At 40.1% G+C, this 22,115-nt stretch overlaps 1 protein-coding gene and 1 long non-coding RNA gene across 9 annotated transcripts in view; one reads left to right on the top strand and one right to left on the bottom strand.

The window, feature by feature from the left end:
* Positions 1–1,580: 1,580 nt before the first annotated feature.
* Positions 1,581–22,115, bottom strand: part of NR3C2 (nuclear receptor subfamily 3 group C member 2) — a 135,609-nt gene continuing 115,074 nt past the window's right edge. For all 8 annotated transcript variants that reach the window (XM_079990598.1, XM_079990594.1, XM_079990591.1 and 5 more), the window contains 3 exons: positions 15,093–15,223; positions 10,267–10,424; positions 1,581–4,764 (listed from right to left, as the gene is read on the bottom strand). In XM_079990598.1, coding sequence (XP_079846724.1) covers positions 4,609–4,764; positions 10,267–10,424; positions 15,093–15,223 — 445 coding nt within the window. In that variant the 3' untranslated portion in view covers positions 1,581–4,608. The remainder of the gene's footprint in view (positions 4,765–10,266; positions 10,425–15,092; positions 15,224–22,115) is intronic.
* Positions 15,230–18,654, top strand: LOC307224130. Its single transcript, XR_013842434.1, has 2 exons — positions 15,230–17,470; positions 17,559–18,654. It is a non-coding gene; the product is annotated as an uncharacterized lncRNA (long non-coding RNA).

Consider the following 22,115-nt stretch of genomic DNA (forward strand, 5'->3'; position numbering starts at 1 on the left):
AATTACTTATATCAAGAAGGTCAAAACAGTAGCAGCCAGCTTTGGAGAAGTCTCTTCCCAGCAGTATATGTATAAAATGGTTCAGGTGTTCAGAGAATCGCTCATGGTGCTTTTTCTTTTCAGCTTTGGGCTTTTGTTTGCACCGGGCATGGTTTAAACATCTTTGCCAAGTTGCCCCACACAAAGGTTCTGTGAAAGGCATCCCTTTCAGTGTTCCCCTACGTTTGTGTCATAAAACGTTCCTATCTCCAGCCCACACTGGCAATCGTGTCCTTTCCCAATGGGAAATCCAGCAATGGGCTCCCTTCAAAAGCCATCTGCCATGTGGTGCTAAATTAAGGATATAACCCTAATGCTCCAATACTGGCTTCTTGGAGCCAAATTGCCCTTAGCTGCCTCATCCTTGGATGTTAAGGGCAATTTGTGCCAGTCTACAATATCGGGGAGATTACCTGAATGGTAAAGCCCAGGTGAAGCAACTTGCACCATCAAAGCCCTTGTTACTACGAAGGCAGGTGTTGCAAATAAGACTTACAAAAACTGCACAATGTATCTAATTTCACTCAAGGGCATTTCCCCAAAGAAACAGATGCATCTTCAGGTGAGTGTGGTTGATATCAAAGCGCAAGGAATACCGGGAATCACACCATTTTAATTTGTGTATATTTATACAACTTATAAAAAATTAGGTACTTAAAGACATTAACATAAAGGCCAAACAGTAATCTTCTATTTATTCAAAAAGTTTAAACATACAGAAGCAAGCCCCTAATTGTTAATGCATTTTTATGCATAGATGTCGTTTTACACCATAGTTGCTGCCTGCTCTATATTTTTCATCTAGCATTATATAATCAGGACACAATCTGCCAAGAACTTCTTTTGCACAAGTGCAAAGTTCCCAGAGGAATGTGCTCTTCAACTCCATGAACTCTGAAACATAACTGAGAATCCTGGCATTATAACTGCTGCCTATCAGGTTATTCACCTGCCAGATGAAATTGCACCCTCCTGCTCTCTCTCTCTCTCTCTCTCTCTCTCTCTCTCTCTCTCTCTCTCCCCCCCCCCCTCTATAAAAAGTCACATCTTTAATAGACAATCAAAAGTGCATTAAATGTAGAATGGGTTAAATTCATAAAGGGTTTTTTTTTTTAAAAAAGTCAGTGAAAATACCACCCTGTGAATTAGATTTTTGCATTATTGATTATAAAGTATATTTTATTAAGATGTTGATATTGCAAGCTTTTAGTCCTTTTTCTCTTTTGTTCTGTGCAACAAAATGGTTACACACTGCAATGCAATGTTATTCTTGAAATACCCACTGCAGTAAATTAAAACTATTTTACATTTTTTACTTAAGAATACAATATTCTTGCTGTATATTTCAGTCATTCATAGCCACAAAATCATTACACTCGATCAACACAATTTATCATTTTGACATTTTGAAGTTAACTTTTATCTTATTTTGCAGGAGACAGATGCCTGTTTCATGCTAAAGTACAATGTACTCCTGATTCCTTCCTTTTTTCATTTTTCATTTTTATTATTTCTAAGCAATAATCAATGGTTTCATAAACAGGTGATTAAAGTAAAGGATTTATTATAATCTGCTTACAATTGTTTGCAAAGACAGACATATATTTTGCATAAAGATATAAACTGTTTTTAAAACTAATGTAGTGTTTTACTTATGACATTTCTGTGAATTATGAATTGTACCAAACCAAGATTATATGCAATAAGGTACAAAAAATAATAGCAATCAGACAACAACGTGAATTGGGACAGACATCTAACAGTGGATTTTTTTAAAAAAAGAATATGGCTTTAATATTTTAATTAGGCAAAGTTACTTAGTGATAAAAAAAGATTCAGTAACTTTGTTAATAAAAAAATGCAGCACCATACTGCGTTTACCACAAACCTGAATAATTTGAAATTCCAATTTCAGTATGGTTCTTAAAAAAACGGTAAATGAAAGGGAGATTTGTGACCACTTCTTCAATATAAACAACCAGTCTGCATGCGGTGTATTTTTATCACTTTAGAAGAGCAGCTTTCATATTGCTGTGCAGATCAAAGGAGCTGATTTATGAATTAGATTTCTAAAACTGCAAATAATATATGCATGTGTAAATTGACTCTTTCTGAGCGTACCTTAACAGATTTCCCATTCAATGAGACATGTGACTTAAAAATAGTAGTAGTAATGTTTGCATCCTGTTTATGAGATGCAAACATTCAAATTTCTGAATCTAATGCACACTTGATTATTGAGAGTTTGCGGGCAGGATACAAAGAGACTTTGTAAGGAAACTTTGGGCTTCTTTTTCTTCTCTCTGTGCCACATAGAAAACCACTTTGAAACTGAGGCACTTTCAAAAGCAGCTTACGATACATCATTGGAATCTGGTGTTCAGCTGGGGGAAGGAAAATCCCACTGGGCAATGCCTACTTGGAGGTCTTTGGATCCCAGACTTTGTTAATGTTTCTTTTATTTTCACAAACTTTACCTAGACACAAGTTTACCAGAAGTATAACTCTGACAATTATTCTCTTTACATTTGTATTTAATATCAGTGGTCATAGGAAATGTTGCTATAATGCAGCCTCCAATTTTTAAATTATTTATAAAATGTATGTTGATCACCCCAAGAAAGATACATTTTTCATCATCTCAGTTCATAAAGTAAGTCTTGAGAGAAATCCAGATTAAAGGCTCATGCCTAAAGTTGTTAGCTATGTTTTAGCACTGATTTGTAAAAGTGTTATGGTGTTAATATTAAGTTACTAACTAGTTGAGCAGTAATTCTAAACATAGTTACAAGGAAATAATTTGTACTAAGTCAGTAGCACATAATTCCAAATAAGTAGGTTTATGATCTAGGATAACACACACACCCCAGTCCAAATTTGTCAATAGCGTATCTTCTTTCACATAATTATATCATTCCAGAATTTTACCTAGTATGTGTGTTGAAATTTATTTTCTCACATTTTTAGCCCCATTTTTTTGTAGTTTATGTACATTCCAGATTGAAAAGGAGAAGCAAAAAAACCAACCCCACTATTATTATTTAGCTCTCCCTTTTAGCCACAACTTTGTTACAATATTAGACACCCAAACTGTCCCACTGAAATCAAGGAGTGCAATCCTATGCATGTCTGCTTAAAGGTGAGTCCCAGATAAGTGTGTATAGGATTTCAGCCTAGCTGTGTGTTGAGTTGCAGCCTTGGAAATAAAACAGATTGGCAGGCAGAATCTCACCTTGTCCCAGGACTGACGAGCCTTTGAGGAGACTCTAGGCACAACCCAATAGGATACTGTCCTCAGGAAGCTGTACTGAAATGTATGAAGTACTGTGTGCTTCCACATCTTCATTCACTTCAGCGAGACAATTTCTTAGTGGGTTGTGCCCTTTGGAGTCTATCTTGGTAGATGTGAAATGTGCAGATAGCTGCAAACACAGCTAGCTAGAGGCATGGAGCAGAACTCTTGTGTGCTAGAGTCATGTAAAAGCAGACAGATACTATGGATGAAAATGGACAGAAAAGAAGTGCAACTGAAAATGGCTATGGGTGGTTATTTACAGCAGACACTGTCAGATGGTAAATTAGATATGATGCTAAAAAGGCACAGCTTTCCCTTTCTGAAATACACTGTAAACGGTTCATTATGCATGCAGAACAATTCACTTTACAAAAAAAATTACCTTGTGTTTAGACAAAAAGAGTAATTAAATAGTCTCCAGCAAAATAGAATTCTTCCAAAAATACTTTCCCATTCATCCTATTAACCATTAAAGATTTTTTAGGTCTCATTTACAAAAGTTCCTTATACCATTTTTTCCAGGTCCTTCAATTTATACATACAGCAATGTACAATACAGCAAAAGACTGCGAAAAATTATTGGTAAAGCCAGCACAATAGATACTAGAAATCGAAACCGGGGCATTTGTTTTAACATCTTATCCTTTCAAGTTAAATAATAAATGAACACTTAACACAGTGTAGATCATCTGTGATGGATAATATGGGATAACAAATGCCGCAGGTTAATATACCAAGATTATTCCACACCAAATGCTCCATTATTTATTTTACACATCCAGGGATTTGTGTGTGTGTGTGTGTGTGTGTGTATAGTACAATTATTAATGCCCCATATTGACTTTGTTTTATGTGCAAACCAACAGTAAGCTTTTCAAAAGTTCATATTAGTCCTTGAACCCTTTTTAAAACAAGCAAACAATACCGGAAACTACATGGCATATTTAAAATGTTCATCTCTTAAAATATCAAAATCAAAGAGTTATTTGACTAGATATGGCTTTTCATCCAGAGGAACAGGAACATATTTTTTTTCTCTCCTAAATGTTGGGTTATTGGGGGGGAGGTGCATCTTGACGACTTTGCTCGTCTAGTTCACATAAGCTGCTTTCCATCCTCCAAACCCTGGCTATGGTTTTCAGACTATTTAGAGACCATTGAACAATTTTGTATAGCATGTTTTAAATGTTGGCTTCTCGGGTCCTTCATGGGTGTGGAATAGCACAGGGAAACTTAAGGCAAAGTTTTTTTTCTCTCCATTAAGACATTTTCTGTCACTTCCTGTGGAAGTAGAGGGGCTTGGCATTCCCAGATTCCACCTTGGGCAACTGGTCACTGATGATTTCTACCAGCATGGCTGGAAACTCCACTTTCAGAGCTTGAGACTCCCGGAAGGTGTAGAAACAGAATTCCAACAAATCGCTAACAAGCTGAAATGCAACAGGGGAAAAGGGTCAGGAATGGCGCGCATTGAAATTGATGTAGAAAGTCTTCATGATGCAAAAACAAACAGCGTTAAGAAACAATTTTCCTTAGTAGAATAGCTATTGGACAAAGACCAGTAAGTAAGCTCCCCACCAACCACTCATATGTGGATGTGCTAGTAAAGAGTAGTTAGAAGCCAGAGAAATTTCGTACTAATTAATTCCCACAGAAATCAATGGGATCTAAGCAGGGTTTGCTCTGGTTTATGGCAAATGAATATTTGTTCCAATCATGTAAATAGTCCACACACACCCCATGTGCTTCTCTGTTGTGTGTGTAAAAGAAATAGAACCTTTGGTTACAGAAGAGCTCCTTTTTTCAAACTGCTTCTTTTCTGACTATGACTTCATTAGAGAGCTCCCATCACCAGCAACCACAGTTTATTCTATACTTCTGATTAGGGCTGTTCACAACATAAAAAATAAGAACAAACCAAACCAGACATGCCTCTGAATATAAAGCCAGATTCTCAATAACACCTTTTCTTCCTGAACAATGTTTTATGCACACTGGCAAAAGAGCACACGTAGGAACTATGTTGCTAAGACCACATGGGGCTGTCTACTAAGAAGAAGAGATTTCTAAAAGGAGTCCTATGATCAGACTTTTGGAGCCCAGTTTGTCCTCTCTGATAGGAGAAGGGATTTGTTGCTTTGTTATGTCCCACCTTCATTTTTAGAAGTTGCTCATTTATTCTGAGCCTGCTTTTTGGGTCTGGAAGTTTGGCTGATGGACAGTTTTGAATAGATGCAGGTTTCTTTACCATAAAATCCTATTTATTTTTATTTTACTTTCTGTTTATTCTCTTGTGCGACTCAAATCTTGCAATTCCAATTTTAAACATCCTCCCTTTATTTTTTACATGAACCTATTTACCATTTGGACGATGCTGAAGCCTTTACACTAGATCCTGAGTTCATCGTTCTCAACTTTGCCCCAGGTCCAAAAAAAAATAGTTTCTTTTATCCCTTCTGGGATTGGTAGCTAAACCCCACCCACCCCTTAATCTTTAGGTTGAACTGTTGTAAGGCTAGGGATTTAGTAAGCTTTTAACTAGTTTGAACAGGTGGAAGGTTATGAGCAAGCAATTAAGGGCTTAGTATTATATATGCTTTACTGGTAGCTGATGGGGTAATTATTTTTATTTGTCCATCAAATATTTTCCATTTATAAATTGATTTGTACATTCTTTTTATTCTTATCTGACTTTGATCCCTTTCTGATTATCACCGCTAGCTCACTGGAGCAAACTAAATGGAGTGAAAATTTTCATTGTTCCAGGGCAGGATTTCAGGCTTAGAATCTCCAAACAAAAGCCATCATTTTAATGCATTTTCTTTTCATTAAGCCATGAAAATTGGCTTATAAAGGTATAGGCATCTCCCCCCCCCCCCCCGCCCCTCCTAACTGGTTCAACTGCTGGATGACAAAAATAACACATTGGTCTACATCAAGGATGGGAAACTTTGGGGCTTCCAGATGTTGGACTTCCAACTCTCATTGGCCTCAGCATCACCCAAAATCAAGGATGCTGGACTACGTTAGTTCCCCATCCCTGGTCTAAACTTTTCCCTTCATTGGCAGTACACCATGCTAGTTCCCATGCTGTTCCCTCAGGAGTAACTTTTTAAGAGAGCTGGTGGCTGCAGTGCAGAGAAGAGATGGAAAAGCCCTGATCCGCCAGTGAGGGTTTCTCTCCCTTTCAGAGAAAAAACCAGAAGTATTACCTGATACCAAGTAGGCGTCAATTGAAGTCCGTTCTTTAGTTGCAGGCTTTACTAAATTCCACTCACCACTGAATGTATCCCTAAGTAGCTGTGCTTCTGTAGCTATTAAGTGCTTTTTGTGTTAGCAAGTGAACAGTTCAATTCAACCAGTAAGACTCTATATCAGCACCTAAGCTGTCACCCATTCTCTCCAACCCAAAGTGATATAACATGCATTTCTGCGTCCATATCAGATGCCTGCTGATATTTTGTGTCTCTGAATTTGGTGGGGAGCTTGAGCATAAAACCCTTCTGAAATGGATAGAAAAGGGACCCCAATTGTTTCAAGTCTATACAGTGTTCAATTCATAATTTTATTCGTTTACATTTTTAAAAGGAATTGCCATTATGTCACAATGAAACATTTCTTTTGGGGGGAGGAGGAGGAGGAGGAGGACTAACTAGAGCTTTGACCCCCCCCCCATGACACAAACTATTTGAATGTAAAATTACTTAAGTATTTACCTGCAATTATTTTTTCATACAGGCTATGCTCCAGTCACTGCCCCTCCAAGGCATCATACCCTAATGTTCTTAAGCATGTCTTGCAGGTGGGACTTAATGCATAGAATTGAGATGTGAATCCTACTGACTAAGCGGCCTTAAATCAGCACAAATCTGCCCTAATCAGCATTGTGACTCCTGCAGGTCTGAATTCAAGCTGTTCTATAATTGCTTTGTTTTGTTTTTAGGGGCTCCGTAAATAAAGTTGCTGATGCTTTCAAATTCTTATTTGCTTACCTTTCCTTTCATGGAATTTTTTTCACACCTTGGCATATTTTTTTGCATGTACATATGTTCACCATGTGGAAGGCCAGCTAAAACCACTGAGCAATGTAAAATATTTCCCTTCACTTGTGCTCCCTATATTACTGAGTATTGTGTTGCCTTAATTTTGTTTCTATTCTACATCCTCACAGCCTGCAACCCTCATACCCAGGAGTCAGTCCCATTGAAATCAATGGGCTCCATGTACCCATAGACAATTCCAGCATTAGAACATAAGAAACTGCTGGATCCGGTCAATGAGATTTGCTACCTCAGACCAATTTGGACAAGAGCACACACGCTCTTTCCTTCTTCAGAAGACAATAGGTGGGAGTCAGTGAAATATTACTCATTTAAGTAGACCCATTTAAATGAACAAACACTGACTAACTTAGGCCCATGAATTTTAGAGGGTCTACTCTGTGTGAAACAATGCCACCCTCTTATTTCTCCCTGACACATTGGTTTTACTCCGAGTAGATAGACGGACTGAAATCAATTCATAATATAAAGCTAGGTCCCAGCGCCTGCCAACCTAGCAGTTCGAAAGCACCTCCGGGTGCAAGTAGATAAATAGGGACCGCTTACCAGCGGGAAGGTAAACGGCGTTTCCGTGTGCGGCTCTGGCTCGCCAGAGCAGCGATGTCATGCTGGCCACGTGACCCGGAAGTGTCTCCGGACAGCGCTGGCCCCTGGCCTCTTAAGTGAGATGGGCGCACAACCCCAGAGTCTGGCAAGACTGGCCCGTACGGGCAGGGGTACCTTTACCTTTACCTTTATGGATTTTAATGGGTCTACTGTCAGCATAGCTTCGTTGAATACCACTCAACAGGCTTCCATGTGCACAGAGATTCCGATGTGGGGGAACACCACATGAACAACTTTTCGCAGCAGTGTCCCCCAACACATTTTCAGACAGTACAACAACCCACAAATAACGGATATTTCCCCTGGTGTTTGTTAAATTCTGTCCAATTATATATGGAGAGTATAATTAGTTCTGGCTCTGAAAATATATGATGCACCATTTTACTGGCACGGTTCAAAATATTGCACGGTTCAAAATATTGCACCCCAACTTTCACAGGCAGCTTGCTACATAATACGGTAAATCTGAAGCATTTGAACTGATGCTGACTTGGATTCACTGACTTCAATGCAACTCTACTGGCTTGAATCCAAGGACTTTAACTAATCTGGTTTGCAGAGCAAGCTGATGTTGAGCAGAAAAACATCTACCCCCCCCCCCCTCAAAAGCAAAAGCTAGTCTCAAAGGAATGAGCTGTTACTGCAGTACTAATAATACTCTGACTCCCACCGAGATATTTCAGTGTTTTAATTAACAGCACATTACTTGACAAATAATTCCATATGTATGTTCTGTAAACAGACCTCGGGCTTTGGTGCAGATTTGACCTGAAATGCACCATACTGTACTGCATCTTCACAAATAAGCCAGTCAAGTACAAAGAAGCACATTTATATGTGGCCTCTCACATACTGAGGCCAAAGATTCTGTGCACAGCATGTGTATCAAAAGCGTATTTCCTTGCTACATCATAAGAATGGAGCTGAGGAGTTTGCTTGCTCTTGCTGTACAATTAAACAGCTTTAAAGAGGCGCTTAGCAGTAGGCTGTCCTCTTGTAACTGGTGGTTCCACAAAACAGAAGCTCATAAAGAAACCAAAATCCCTTTGGAGAATAAGTTGGGAATTATGTCAATAATAATACATTTAAATGAGTTGGTGAATTTTAAAGCCTGCGTATGACTGACTCATTCTGGTTCAAAGCAATTTGCATTGTCTTTGAAAGACTGGAGATACTATTCACAAATAGCCGTACTTTGAAATGGCTGCATGGACTTCAATAAGATTATGCAGAAATAAGATGTACTGAGAATTGTGGCTTGAGGGCAGGGGGTGGCGAGGGTGAGGGTGGGGCAGAGGACAGCAGCAATTGAAAACTTGGGTTTCACATACAAAGATTTTCAGCATTTGTAATTACACCCTTACATTTCAATGGAATTCTGATCGAGTGCCTAAAATTGACTTGCACTGACTCACAAGGTTAGCTCTGAGCACAGTTCATGAACTTTGCTTTCTTTTTTAAACCATGTGATGACTCAAAAGCAACTTCCTGTCCTCTTGCTTGCAGAACATTACTCATTAAATTATTTCTCCCAGCACATAAGCAGATCCCTTACCCAGTAGGCCCAGAAAGTAGCTTTCTCATTTGGTTGTATTTAATGGTGGCACTGCCTTTGTGGAAGCGCTTCCCTTTCTGCAAGTCAGGTCAGCCAGTTTTCACCAAACTATCTCCTGCATCCACCTTATCCCACCCACAAGCTGTTCCTGAGGGTTTGGGCGACCGTCTGCAACAGTAAATATTATTCCATGGAAGATTGCAGTACAATACAGGGGGGTGGGCAGTGTTGGTGCCCTCGCTGAAGCCCTGTCCATAAAGGCAAAGTCACTTGGATACCGCTCATTTTCTATACAAAAATCTACAAACTAGTTACTTTTTCTTTTCGTATTTGGTGCTTGTTAACTGAACAAGACTTAATACTGTTCATGTGCCTGCAACTCAAAACAGCAACCTGAATCCCACTGTTCCTTTTCTCCAGTTGGTAGGTAGGTAGGTAGGGAAATGTATGATGTCATCACACCGTGCATTTCCTGTATGGTGTGATGTAATGGGGGGTTCAGTAGTACCACTTTGCCATTGCTCAGTGCCACTTCTGCTACTGACGAGCCACGTTTGCCTGCCATCTCACCTTTTGCGCTGATGAACAGGTATCGCCTCACTTTTTTGTAACAACACTACATCACGATACCAATCAACTTCAGTCAAGGGATTTGTTTGATTCCTACAGTATATAACAGTCTCCTCCAAACTATCAAGCCAATTACTTACATCATGAATTGAGTCCAGGAGCTTTGTCAGTTGGTAAAACCGCTGCCAACTTTGCCCGGAACTGTTTGGATGTTTAATCACCATCTTCCTCAGCTCTTTAATATAATTTGCCCTCATTTCTTCAAATGCAGCTTGACTCTTGAGGCCATCCTTGGGTACTGTCATAAAAGGATACAAATAATTATTAATCAATGATCTGTTAAGTTTACATATATATTAAAAAAGGAGAACAATGTGTTACTACAAGGCCATTCACTAACGTTCAGAAAACCTTGCTACTATGTACAAATGCATTCCCCATATTTCTTGCGCATTATGAAAATGTAGCAACTTCATAAATCCTTTGAGGTTTTGCAAACATTCTTCACAGGTGAGAAAGACCTTGCTGGAGAACAGTAAAAAGCAATGTGTTTGATTACCCACTTTGACCTAAGAGAAAACCAGCGCTGCCTGTGCACACACACACAGAGGGAAGAGATGGAATTTTTATTGTAGAAAACAAAAAAATAGGTTCTTAAACTTCCAGTCAACTCTAATACTGCATACTCCTAAACAGTTGTGTAAAAATATAAAAATACACATAATTGCTTTTTACGATGAATTCAAAATCTATTCCTAGGGATGAAAATGCTTTTAGGTTGAAATATGTTTCTGAGCACACGTGCTGAAATAAAAATGGAGTTTTATGCTATACAGAATAAAATGAATTATTGTTGTGCCATGGACTGCAATTTCAGTGCTAGGATGCATCCAGGTTTTAAAAGTGTGCTCTCCCCAATCGACACAGTAGTGCTACTCAGGCATGGGTCATCTGCAAATATTCATGCTTGATCAAAAGGCTACAAGAAGGCTGCTCCTTCTGATTCAAGGATATCTCCTCTCACTAATCTATGAACCACTTGGAATCCAGTGCCACGTTATGGCCTATATGCATAAAACTCTCAGATATACTTTCAACCTTTGGTTTTGCCTTTCCGCCCCCCCCCAACTCCGCTCAGGGTCTGTGTACTACATTCTTTACCGAATAGTGATGGTTTGCATTTTTAACGGTTTGCATTTCAGCTTGAAACCACCCCCCCCCCATTTGAGCCAATATGATAGGTTTTCCAAGCCTAGGTGTGGCAAGGGCAGCACTGGTGGCGGGACTGCATCTGCAGAGAGAAGGCTACAGAATCTAATTCCATTGCCATTAGAACAACCATCAAGATGCTTGTATCATAACTAGGGGATTCAAAGCAACATCAGTTGGTTTCTATTTGGGCTTCACAAATCTCAGCACTGTACAGAAGATGTCTGTTCTGATGGTTGGTAACCTATTAGGCAGAGAGATTATTTCATGTCTCCTCTAAACCAAGCCACCTAGTCATAACCTTAAGAATAATCAGTTCTTTTATTATGACTGACTGCACCCTCTTCTTCAATTTCTATTTTATGCATTACTTTTTAATGCTGTTAATAGAGACGACCTGCCTTTCGCTAGATTCAGATTTCATGTTCAAATATTTTGATTGATTTATCTCATTTAAAAATCTATATACTGCTTGATTGTGTTTAAAAAACCCCTCAAAGCAGTTTACAAAAAAGATATTTTGACGGGGAGCATAATTCAGACAGAACATTAGCGGGGTGTATCCAATGTCATTATTAATTATTATTAGTAGTACTTAATTTCTAACTTGCACAAATATCAGATTAGTTTCCTAATGAGGTGGCAGATTGGACAAGGGATCTATCCCTCTTCTCTCCCCCCCCCCCAGCAAAACACACACTCTCCCAAAAGAAACTTCTCTAGAGGGATGGAGGCAACCTCCAATACATTGTGGGATGTGGGTCGTCTGAGGCTGCAGTGGAAGAGAATCACAGGATGCCTTGGCCTGTCTGCAGGCAATTCCCCGCTCCCAATGCACCTAACAATGTTTGGAAGGTCTCCCCGACCTTCTGGTGAGGCCTGGTGAAGGCTACAAGAGGACAAGGGATGATCAGTGGCAAGACTTTGCCTTCCATTAGAGACAACCCTGGAATTTGTGAATATGTGCTACATGCTGCTCCCTGTGACCAGTCAGAGTTGGTGTGTGAAATGAGAAATCCTTGCCTCTATTTCCACACACTCAGATCCCAGGCCAGTTATCCAACACCTAATTTAAAAACAACAACAACAACAACAACAATTGCTGGATTTTGCAAAAAGATGTCAGGAGTTAGAATTAGGGGGAAAAATTAAAAGTGAGAGTGAAATGGAAAGCACAATAGCTGTTTCAATATGGCTCTCGTTTTTAGATGTGCATGTAAATAATTTAGCAACATGAGACAAGCTGCCTACAAACAAATAGCTGTTCTGGGAGCAGTTATTAGACAATCTTGGTTTTGAAAAAATGCCTAATGGGTGGTAAATGGCAGATCATATATTTGAATGGGAGCCTATTTGGGCTAACGCTGGGAGGAGAAGTTCTAATGGGCCATCCCGGAATAGCAAGAATAAGTTGCACACTGTTTGGAGGGAAGGGCAGGGGTGAACTTATTTGCTGTGGTCTTGAAGCAGCATATACGTATGCCCAGGAGTAAGGCTACAATGCTCAGCAAAGTACCTGCTTCTCCTCCCAGGCTCACTATGTTATTCATAAGGCAATTGGGCTGGGAAGCTTTTCTCTCTCTTTTTCCTAGGTACCCCTAGACTGTGGAATTAGCAGACCTTTTCGCTTTTGTTGCAGGGGCTCTGTTGGTGGATGGTGGTGGTGGTTTTTGGCTTCTGTAATATTATAATTGTGTGATCACAACTGGCATCTCCCAGGGGGAAGAAGCCAAAAGGTCTACCTGCACCCATTAATGAAGCTGGCTCTGGAAACAATGAGTTTCTTGGAAAGGTTCCACTCCCAGAAAGGTAGCCATGCCCTCAATATGTGAGATGGGAGTAATCTATGTTACGGCTTGGCCCTGACCCAGTTTTCCTAATCTGACTACACATTGGGCATTTCATCATATATTGGGTCTTTGCCCATTTCCCCACCCCCACCGACAGGTGTTCTTGCTATGTGAGTCCGTTCTAGGAAAGCTGCCACACAGCAATAATTATTTTCATTCCAAGAAGAGAATAAAATTGTTGTTCTCTTTCTAGTGCTTCATGTATTCAAAAAGCATCATATCCCAACAATCTTTGCAAATGAATCAGTGCCCTGTCCAAATCAAATGGTGACATTGCACACTCATGTGCACATCCAACATCATGTGCTCAAGGGGCAGCATCCAACCAAGTCTTATTCAGAGTGGATCCACCGATCTCTACTCTTGAGTATTGATTTGGTTGCCTACCACTCTATGTGTAATGGTTTCAATGTTTATAGATCCACTGAATACCCAAGGGTTTCAGGTTTGCATAACCAGACATACGTTGCATGCCTCATTTTAATAAAGATCATTTCTATGTGCCTATATGACGTTGGCACCCAAATAAATGTGTGAAGGAGTACTGAATGCTTTTTTTACTGGCAAATATGAAAATTATTACACTGGCATCAAAAAGAATTAATTATATAAAATTACAATAATCAGAAACACAATTGAAACTTCAGATTGTTGGACATACGCCCAGTTGTTTCTCCGATTATTAAATGTGCTGAGGCAACTGGCAAACGTCCCTACTCTGTGGGCTGGGGAAAAGCAAGAAAACAATTGAGATGTAATGTGTGGTTTCTTCAATGTTAATTGAGAAAAACTTCCTTGATGTGGTCATCATTCAAGTTCCTAAACAAATTCCAACAGCTAGTCAAATGATTAAAAAAATAAAATCAAACTAGCTTGGAAATCTATACTGTAATGCAGTATATGGGTGGCATTATTTGGAACTGAGCTGCCATTTACAGCTATTCGCTGTTTTTGTTAAATCTGAGTTATGCACACAGCAGGATTCCCTTCTGTCTCCCCCACAAATGTCATTCTGTTCTTGGAATGTTTCTTGGCTATTCATTTCCTATGATGCATTTAATGCTAGAAAAGACCTAGGTTTTGGATCACTGTAGCACTTAACCTTTTAATCCTGGCACCTAGCATTTTGAATTATTATTATTTTTAGATCTATGATGAACTTAAGCAGAAATATTATTGCATAGATGCTTAGAATATCCTTCTACCATGTAAACAACCAGGGCAGTTTACAAGAAAGAGACAGGTTGACAGTAAAATAACAACATAATAAAGTACACAAGCAAAACAATAATTAAGAGAGCAGTTAAAATGAGCAGTTAAAATGCTGTGAGCATTTTAAAAGCCTGGTGCCAAGCAGGCAACAATGCAGGCGCCAAGTGAGCCTTCCTGGAGAGAGATTTTCCACAAGCAAACTGTCACTGTCCCAAAAGTCCTCGCTCTGCTTACCACCCATCTTAGCACAGCTGGTAGTGCTGGAAAAGAAATCTTCACATGAGCAGGTTGGTGTGAGAGCAGACATTCTTTAATAGCTTTAACAGTAAGAGCTAGCAGTTTGAATTTTGCTCAGAAACAGACTGGGAGTAATATTATAGGGCTCTGCAACCCATATGTCATGTTCCCAACAACCAATCTCTTCTAGTAGCTAAGTGGCTGTATTTTTAATGGACTTTGAAGCATTCAAAGGCAGATCCACATACAATGTATTGCAGCAGTTATCCTCGGAAGCACTTGGTCTTTGTTTTAAACAATTTGCTGTAGGTGTCTAATTTAAAACACTGGCACCAAGGCCTTGTGGCTCCTGCAATCTAGTTCCTTTTTCACCATTTAGTGAGTCATTTGGACTAGTCGTTTAGAACAATATGTAAATTTAGCACAGTTGACAATTATGACTGGAATGGCAAACTTACCTGTGCTTAATAGCAGCAAAACTTTCATTATAGTATATTCTTCAAAGCTAAGTTGCAAGCGAACAAACTGAAGGCTGATCTGGTGCATCCCCTGGCACAACTCAAACATTGCAGACTGGCGCATTCTCTCTCTGCAAAAGGAAAAAAAGGGGACAGAATACAGATAAGAATAGGCAAGCTTGGTTGGTAGAGTCCCAAGGCTACGCAAGTCCTGACTTACTTAAGAGTCAAATCACACAGCCATATACTCATTGTGAAATAAGCACAAGTAGGACATGCTTGGTTGTAAGTATTGATGCAACTCAACCATCGGCTAACTTCCTCCTAAGCCAGACAGGTCCTTGTCGGTCCTAAAATTCCTGAACTAGAGACATATATTAAATCATGGAAACTTCCTACCCTAGACTGGTGACACAATCATGTCTAGTGCTGCATCTCATGACACACTTTGAAGGCAACACTCAAACAGCACATCAGTTTCGAGCAATTCTATAATTCAGGCATGTCCAACAGGTAGATCATGATCTACTGGTAGATCACTGGACGTCTGCGGTAGATCACGGTAGATCATGGCCTCCCCCAAAGAAGCTGAACAACTGTGGCTCCCCCCAAAAAGCTCAACATTTTATCTCCTCCATGAAAAAACTCAACAACAAACTTTGACCCGAACCCCAAAAAAGGGGGTAGATCACTGCCAGTTTTTAACTCTGTGAGTAGATCGCAGTCTCTTGGGAGTTGGCCACCACTGTTCATTCATCTTGCTCTGAAGAGAAAACTCAAGGATCAGACCTTTAGAAGCCACCAACTTACTAGATGACTTTAAAAGGGGAATAGATAAATTCATGGAGGCCATCAGCAGCAACAAGCCATGATGGCTAAATGTTACATCAAATATCTCAGGCAGTGTTCTTCTGAATGTTAGTTGCTGGGGAACAACAGTAGCACAATGCTACTACACATTTTAAAAAAACTTTTAATTTCAAACACAGTAACGTTTTTCCCTGGTTGGGAGCAAAACTTCAGTATTACTAAACATACAGTGCTTGCAAAATGCGTTGAGAATGAGAGAAGGAACATCAATTGATATTTTAGTTTCAGAGGAACTGACGCAGTTGAGCAAGTGAAGTAATAAGAGGAAACCAATGATTATTGATTTTATATACATCAGCTTAGAAAAACTTTCACAACCAAATTGCTCAATTTCTACCCCATCCCAGTCCAGTGTAAAAATATTTCTAAAAGGCAAGAGACTGGCCAAACTAGTTGTGCAGTACTATGCAACCACTTTCAGAGATGTGAAGTGTGAACTATCAAGGAGTTCACAGGTTAATGCTGTGGAAGGACATTTGTATATTAAAGTGAACATCAGAATTAAATAGAAGAGTTCCTCAACCACTATGTATTTCTAAATATATACAACATTAATGCCACCCTAATAGATTTCATTTTCTAAATAGTGAATGATACATGTTTTCCTGGAAATATAGCAGATCAAGCTCTAGGATATTAAAAAAGAGAATACTTGTGTTGCAAGAGAATGAATCACAGGAATAATTTGCTCTTAGGAAGGCTTATGTTAGAATTCAGGTATCACTTCTTAGATAGTGTTTTGAAAGCAAAAAAGGAAGTTTGTAAGGACAAATGTTCAGAGTTGTTTTCTGTACTTCTTCAACAGTCTCAGAGGAAGGAGTATATGGTTACCACCCACTCAGCTGTAAGTCATGCATTACATTGAAAGCTAGCTGATTCTTCCAGTAGATAAAGCAACATAGTTCAGCTCCTGTAATTTGGTGCCTTTTGATTTATCCAGCTGTCACCAACCATAAATATGAGTGTTTTCCCAAAAAGTACCTGAGATAGTGCTGCTTGCAACAAGGAAAGGCTGGGCACTCTGTCATACTAGTGTTGTTATTTAGGAGAGGGGGAGAATAACACACACACACACACACAGAGAGAGAGAGAGAGAGAGAGAGAGAGAGAGAGAGAGAGAGAGAACAGGGAGAGAGAGAACAGAGAGGAAGAAATGCATCTATTTAAATACAAACACTTGTATTGTGCTTGATGAAGCCCCAGAGCCAGAGATCGACCACTGTCATGGACTGGTTGGACACAAAGGAATGATGGGAGGAATCGGCTGGGGAACCCCCGGGGAAGAAGGCTCAGAGTTCAAGGAGTGGTGGTGTGAAGACAATGAGTTGTCAGAAGGAGAAGAGGGAGAAGACTGGGAGGTGGAGGTATCAGAAGGTGAAGAGGTAACAGGGCTTGGTGAGCTGGGAGAGTCTGTGGCAGAGAGGAGTCCAGAACCAGAGGCAGAAGCTGAAGCAGGAAAGGAGGGAGAGCAAAAGGCAGAGATGAGTCTGGCTGGTAGGGAGTCACAGGTGACTCTCTTTCCTGCTGCAACCAGCTTTCCTCCCCCCCCCCACCCCAGAACCCAGAGAGGCATGAAAGGGGCAAAAGATAAGATAGCACCACACAGGTCCAGATTGCTCAGATTGCTTGGGAGAAACCCCAGAGAGGAGGGGACTTAGGCTGCTGTAGGTACCTTCAGTCTTAGCAACTGATCCATGGGCGGGGGACGGGGGGACGGGGACATACTGGGGATGAGTTCCTTGATCATTAGGCCTGACATTCTGCCAAGTCTGTGCAGATCCTGTTCTTGCTAATAAAGAGGTGACTCCAATGTGCATGGTGCGATTTACTGCTGGCTCGCTCCTGTCAACCACCATAAAAAATATATTGATATGTGGTGGTTAATCTGTGTTACTACAGATGGCACTAAACTACAACTCCCATAATCCCTGGCCATTGGTAATGCTGGCAGGGGCTGAAGGAAGTTGTAGTTCAGCAAGTATCTGGAGGGCTGCAGGTTAGCCATCCCTTCTACATAGCACTATCAAACTAATGTTTTTGTCAGTCGTTTGAGGAAGAATGTTCATGCTATCCCCATAAGAATATACAAATAGAAACCAGTGCCTTAAACTGTGCCCAGAAAGCTCAAAGTAGCCACTACAGTGATACCTCTGGTTACAAACTTAATTTGTTCCGGAGGTCTGTTCTTAACCTGAAACTGCTCTTAATCTGAGGTACCACTTTAGATAATGGGGCCTCCTGCTGCCGTTGCACTGCTGCCAAAAGATTTCGGTTCTCATCCTTAGGTAAAGTTCTTAACCCGAGGTACTACTTCTGGGTTAGCGGAGTCTGTAACCCGAAGTGTTTATAACCTGAGGTGTTTGTAAGCAGAGGTACCACTATACAGACTTGAAAGCACTGGTACAAAATTCTCTCAAAGGCCCATCTCCAGCTGGGTTGTACAAATTGCAGCACCTGAATTGCAGCAAGTTGTGAAAGCGTCTAAAACCATTTTCAGACCTTTCAGGCAAGGTAATCATTTTGTTACACAATAACTGCACAGTTGTTATTTATGTTTCAAGGAATGCAGAGGTCCTTTCCCTATCTATTGCAACAAAGAGTGTTGTACGGAAAGCAGTTATGCAAATCTGATAGACATCTATTCAGATAGTGGCCATGATGTCATTGGCAAAGAGCAACACACCTCGTTGTTGTTTTTTTTTTAAAAAAAACATGTTTACTTATTTATCCATTTCTCTCTCAACCAAGCATTTCCCCACTGTAGCACTCAAATCTCAAAGAAGGCCCGACATCAAAATACCACCCATTCTGCTTTCACAACTACGCATCTCCTGACATTTTTTTTCTTTTTTCACATTTCTTCTATGGAGGCTCTGGGCTCATCTCCAACAGGGTAAGATATTGTGGCCCCAGCCATGGATCAAGGCTCAGTAGCAGAGCTTCATGCTTTGGCACCGGGGGCGGAGAGCATGCGGGGGCAGGGCTGGAACCCATCCTGGGGGCGGGGTGTGACACCTGCAGGGTTGGGGCACCCAGTGCGGGTGGGAGGGGGCAGCCACAATGGCCTGCCAGGGGCAGTGCACTCCCCCCGCACTCCTCTTCCTCCGCCAGTGTCAAGGCTTGCACTAAGACAGAACTAAAAACCAAGGAGGGAGTGTCATACAGAAAGCTTCCAACAGTGAAGGCCATGACCTGCTCACAAGACTAAGTAGCCACCACTACAAAGCAAGGAACTGATACAGAGAAGAGCCCTGCTAGAAGAGCCCTGCTAGTCCAGCATCCTTGTCCCACACGGGCCAACCAAATGCCTATGGGAAACCCGCAAGCAGGATCTAAGTGCAACAGACCCTCCCAATGTATATTCCCCAACAATTGGTGGTCAGATGTAATGAAAATATTATTCCCCTCCCCCTTGTACTGTGAAAATCAACCTTATACTACTGATTTATTCTATAAAGATATTCCAGCACCTTCAAATGCTCTCATGATCCTGATGTTTAATTATTATTATTATTATTATTATTTCCATAGCAGTGGAAAAATCTCCTTCAGTAACAGTCTGCTTAGAATTCAATGGCACGTGTGCTTGATAGTTATTATTATTTTATTAGTAGTATTTTGGTATTAGTATTAGTATTATTTATTGAGTTGATATACTGCCCTATACCTGGAGGTCTCAGGGCGGTTCACAGGACAAAATCAAAAGACCACAAAATAGATAATCAAAATAAAAACAGCAACCCAATAATTCCCCCCATATCCACTTTTACAAGAACAGAATACCACGTGCAACACCAAGTTACAGCAGTACAGGTACAGACTACGTATGAAGATGTATTACAGAAAGCATTATGTCCTATAAAGCTCCAAGGATACTCCAGTGCAACAGAAGAACTATGGCTGCTACACCACTTGAGCATAAGTTCCCCTCCATCTGAGAAATACATAACCAGCACTGGGCCAGGGAGAAGGGATGCAGTATGCCACATAAAGCACCAAATGTATGTAAACCGTGTTTCTGCAAGATTAGTAGCACTGTATGTTCTGACATGAGAAGAGAAGACTCTCTGGAAAAGACCCTGATGTTGGGAAAGATGGAGGGCACAAAGAGAAGGGGACGACAGAGGACGAGATGGGTGGATAGTGTTCTCGAAGCTACCAGCATGAGTTTGACTAAACTGCGGGAGGCAGTGGAAGACAGAAGTGCCTGGCGTGCTCTGGTCCATGGGGTCACGAAGAGTCGGACAGGACTAAACGACTAAACAACAACAACAACAAATGTTCTGACAGCAGCAGTTATCGGGGTATGGACCAAGAGGAACCTAAACAGAGTCCAGGACCTGTTTCCCCCTCATGTCCAGCCCACTAGATAATTGGTGCTGTCAGCTACAGATGTTGGAGAATACTGATGAAGGCAGAAAAGGAAGTGGAAATTGCATCAGTTTGCATGTATCTCTCTGATCAAGAATGGAATTTTTTCACATCACATTAATTAATGGCCTTGTTTTTACACTGTTTTGACATTTCCTTTACATTGGAACAAAAGTTCTGTAAGTTCTGTAAATATATCCATAACTTCTGCTAAATAGCAGACAGTGAGATGCATAACAGTATTTGGTGGGAAGCCTAAGTGCAGCAGAATGGAAGCAGCGCTGATTGTGACAAGTACAGCTTGGAATGGAAATTGCTATTTTCCTCTGCATACATGCCTTTGTAGATTTGGTATTTCCGCTCTTATAGCTATTAAAACAAAGCAGCACAACAGTCTGGATGCTGAAAGTGACCTAAGGAGTGTTCTGTCTTCCACAACACCCTAAATCAAAAAGCTTGTGTCAAGCACGCTAGCTTATCACATAATTGAAATGGACACTTTGAAATTTTATGTGATTTCTTTTTGAAAATTTGAAGTTTTAAAAAAATAATTTAAGTACTTTCCATTTGCCTTCATTATTAAGCCCAAAAAATATGATTTATAATTAAAAGTTGCAATATTTCAATCCTTTTGAAAAGTCAAATAAAATAATTAGGGAAGCCAGGCCTGAAGGGGGTATGGATTTTTTAAAATATTAGCTAAAAGGAGCATGAGAAATACTGATGTAAGTTGTTAATAAGAATATCTATCCAATGTGTGTGTCTGAACTTCTTGTTAAACTTTTGGTACACATTTCCATGAAGTCCAGGCCTTCTGAAGCAGAAAAAAATATGGGATAGTATACCAAAAATACTTGGTTGATTCTCCAACAAGATCATGAATTACAACCCTTACTCATTAAATGCACAACTGTATACATCTCACTGTCAGACCAATTGCAAAAATTCTCTGGCCAAATACTTAAATAACATAGGTGTTAATGTTTTATTAATATTTACAAGATTATAAAAGGCTTCCTAAAATTAGGCCCATGGGATTAACAGAGCGAAAACAAAATGAATGTCAGTAGGAAAGGCAATATAGCAAATGACCTATGAAAGTTGTGGAATAATACTCTGCTAAATGCAACAATGACAGCAAACGAGCTTTTCCTCCTCTGAAACTATACAATTAAAGTAAATCTGATATGCTTGAAAACGCAGCCTTTTATTTTACTCTTCTCCCTCCTTAACTGTTAACACAGAATTAGCTGTTCAGGATACCAGGAAGAGTTACAAGCTGAAATAGCTGAAAGGTCACGTAGAGGTAACTGCGGCCTTACAGTGTGTTATGCAATGATAAACCCATTGCTCTCAAGTTCAGCAAGGATTCCCACAGTGACTGCACATGACACAATAGAAAGGCACTCATCCGAATGGTTATTTAACCAGAACACTTATAAAATCAATTAGAAAAGGAAATTTTTAAAAATCCTAGCTATAACTAAGGCCTAATGTACGGGATCTTAACTGAAAATATGACTGGTTCTTAGCATTACCCATCTTCACTGCCCATTTCAATTCATGATTCACTGACATAGAGTTGTCTGCAGTAGCCAAGGACACTTATTCATCCCATGTGAATTCTAGCTGCCTAACCTGCTTTCAGATTTGCCTTTCAGTGCCACCACGGTATAGCATATTTAAACTGAAAAGATGCATCACAAAAAAAGTTTCCTAAAAATAAGTGCCCCTTCAAAATACAGCATGCCAGCTGCACTGCCTATATCTATTTGTTGATTC

This window comes from Podarcis cretensis, assembly GCF_951804945.1.
Source record: "Podarcis cretensis genome assembly, chromosome: 9".
NCBI classification, from domain to species: domain Eukaryota; kingdom Metazoa; phylum Chordata; class Lepidosauria; order Squamata; family Lacertidae; genus Podarcis; species Podarcis cretensis.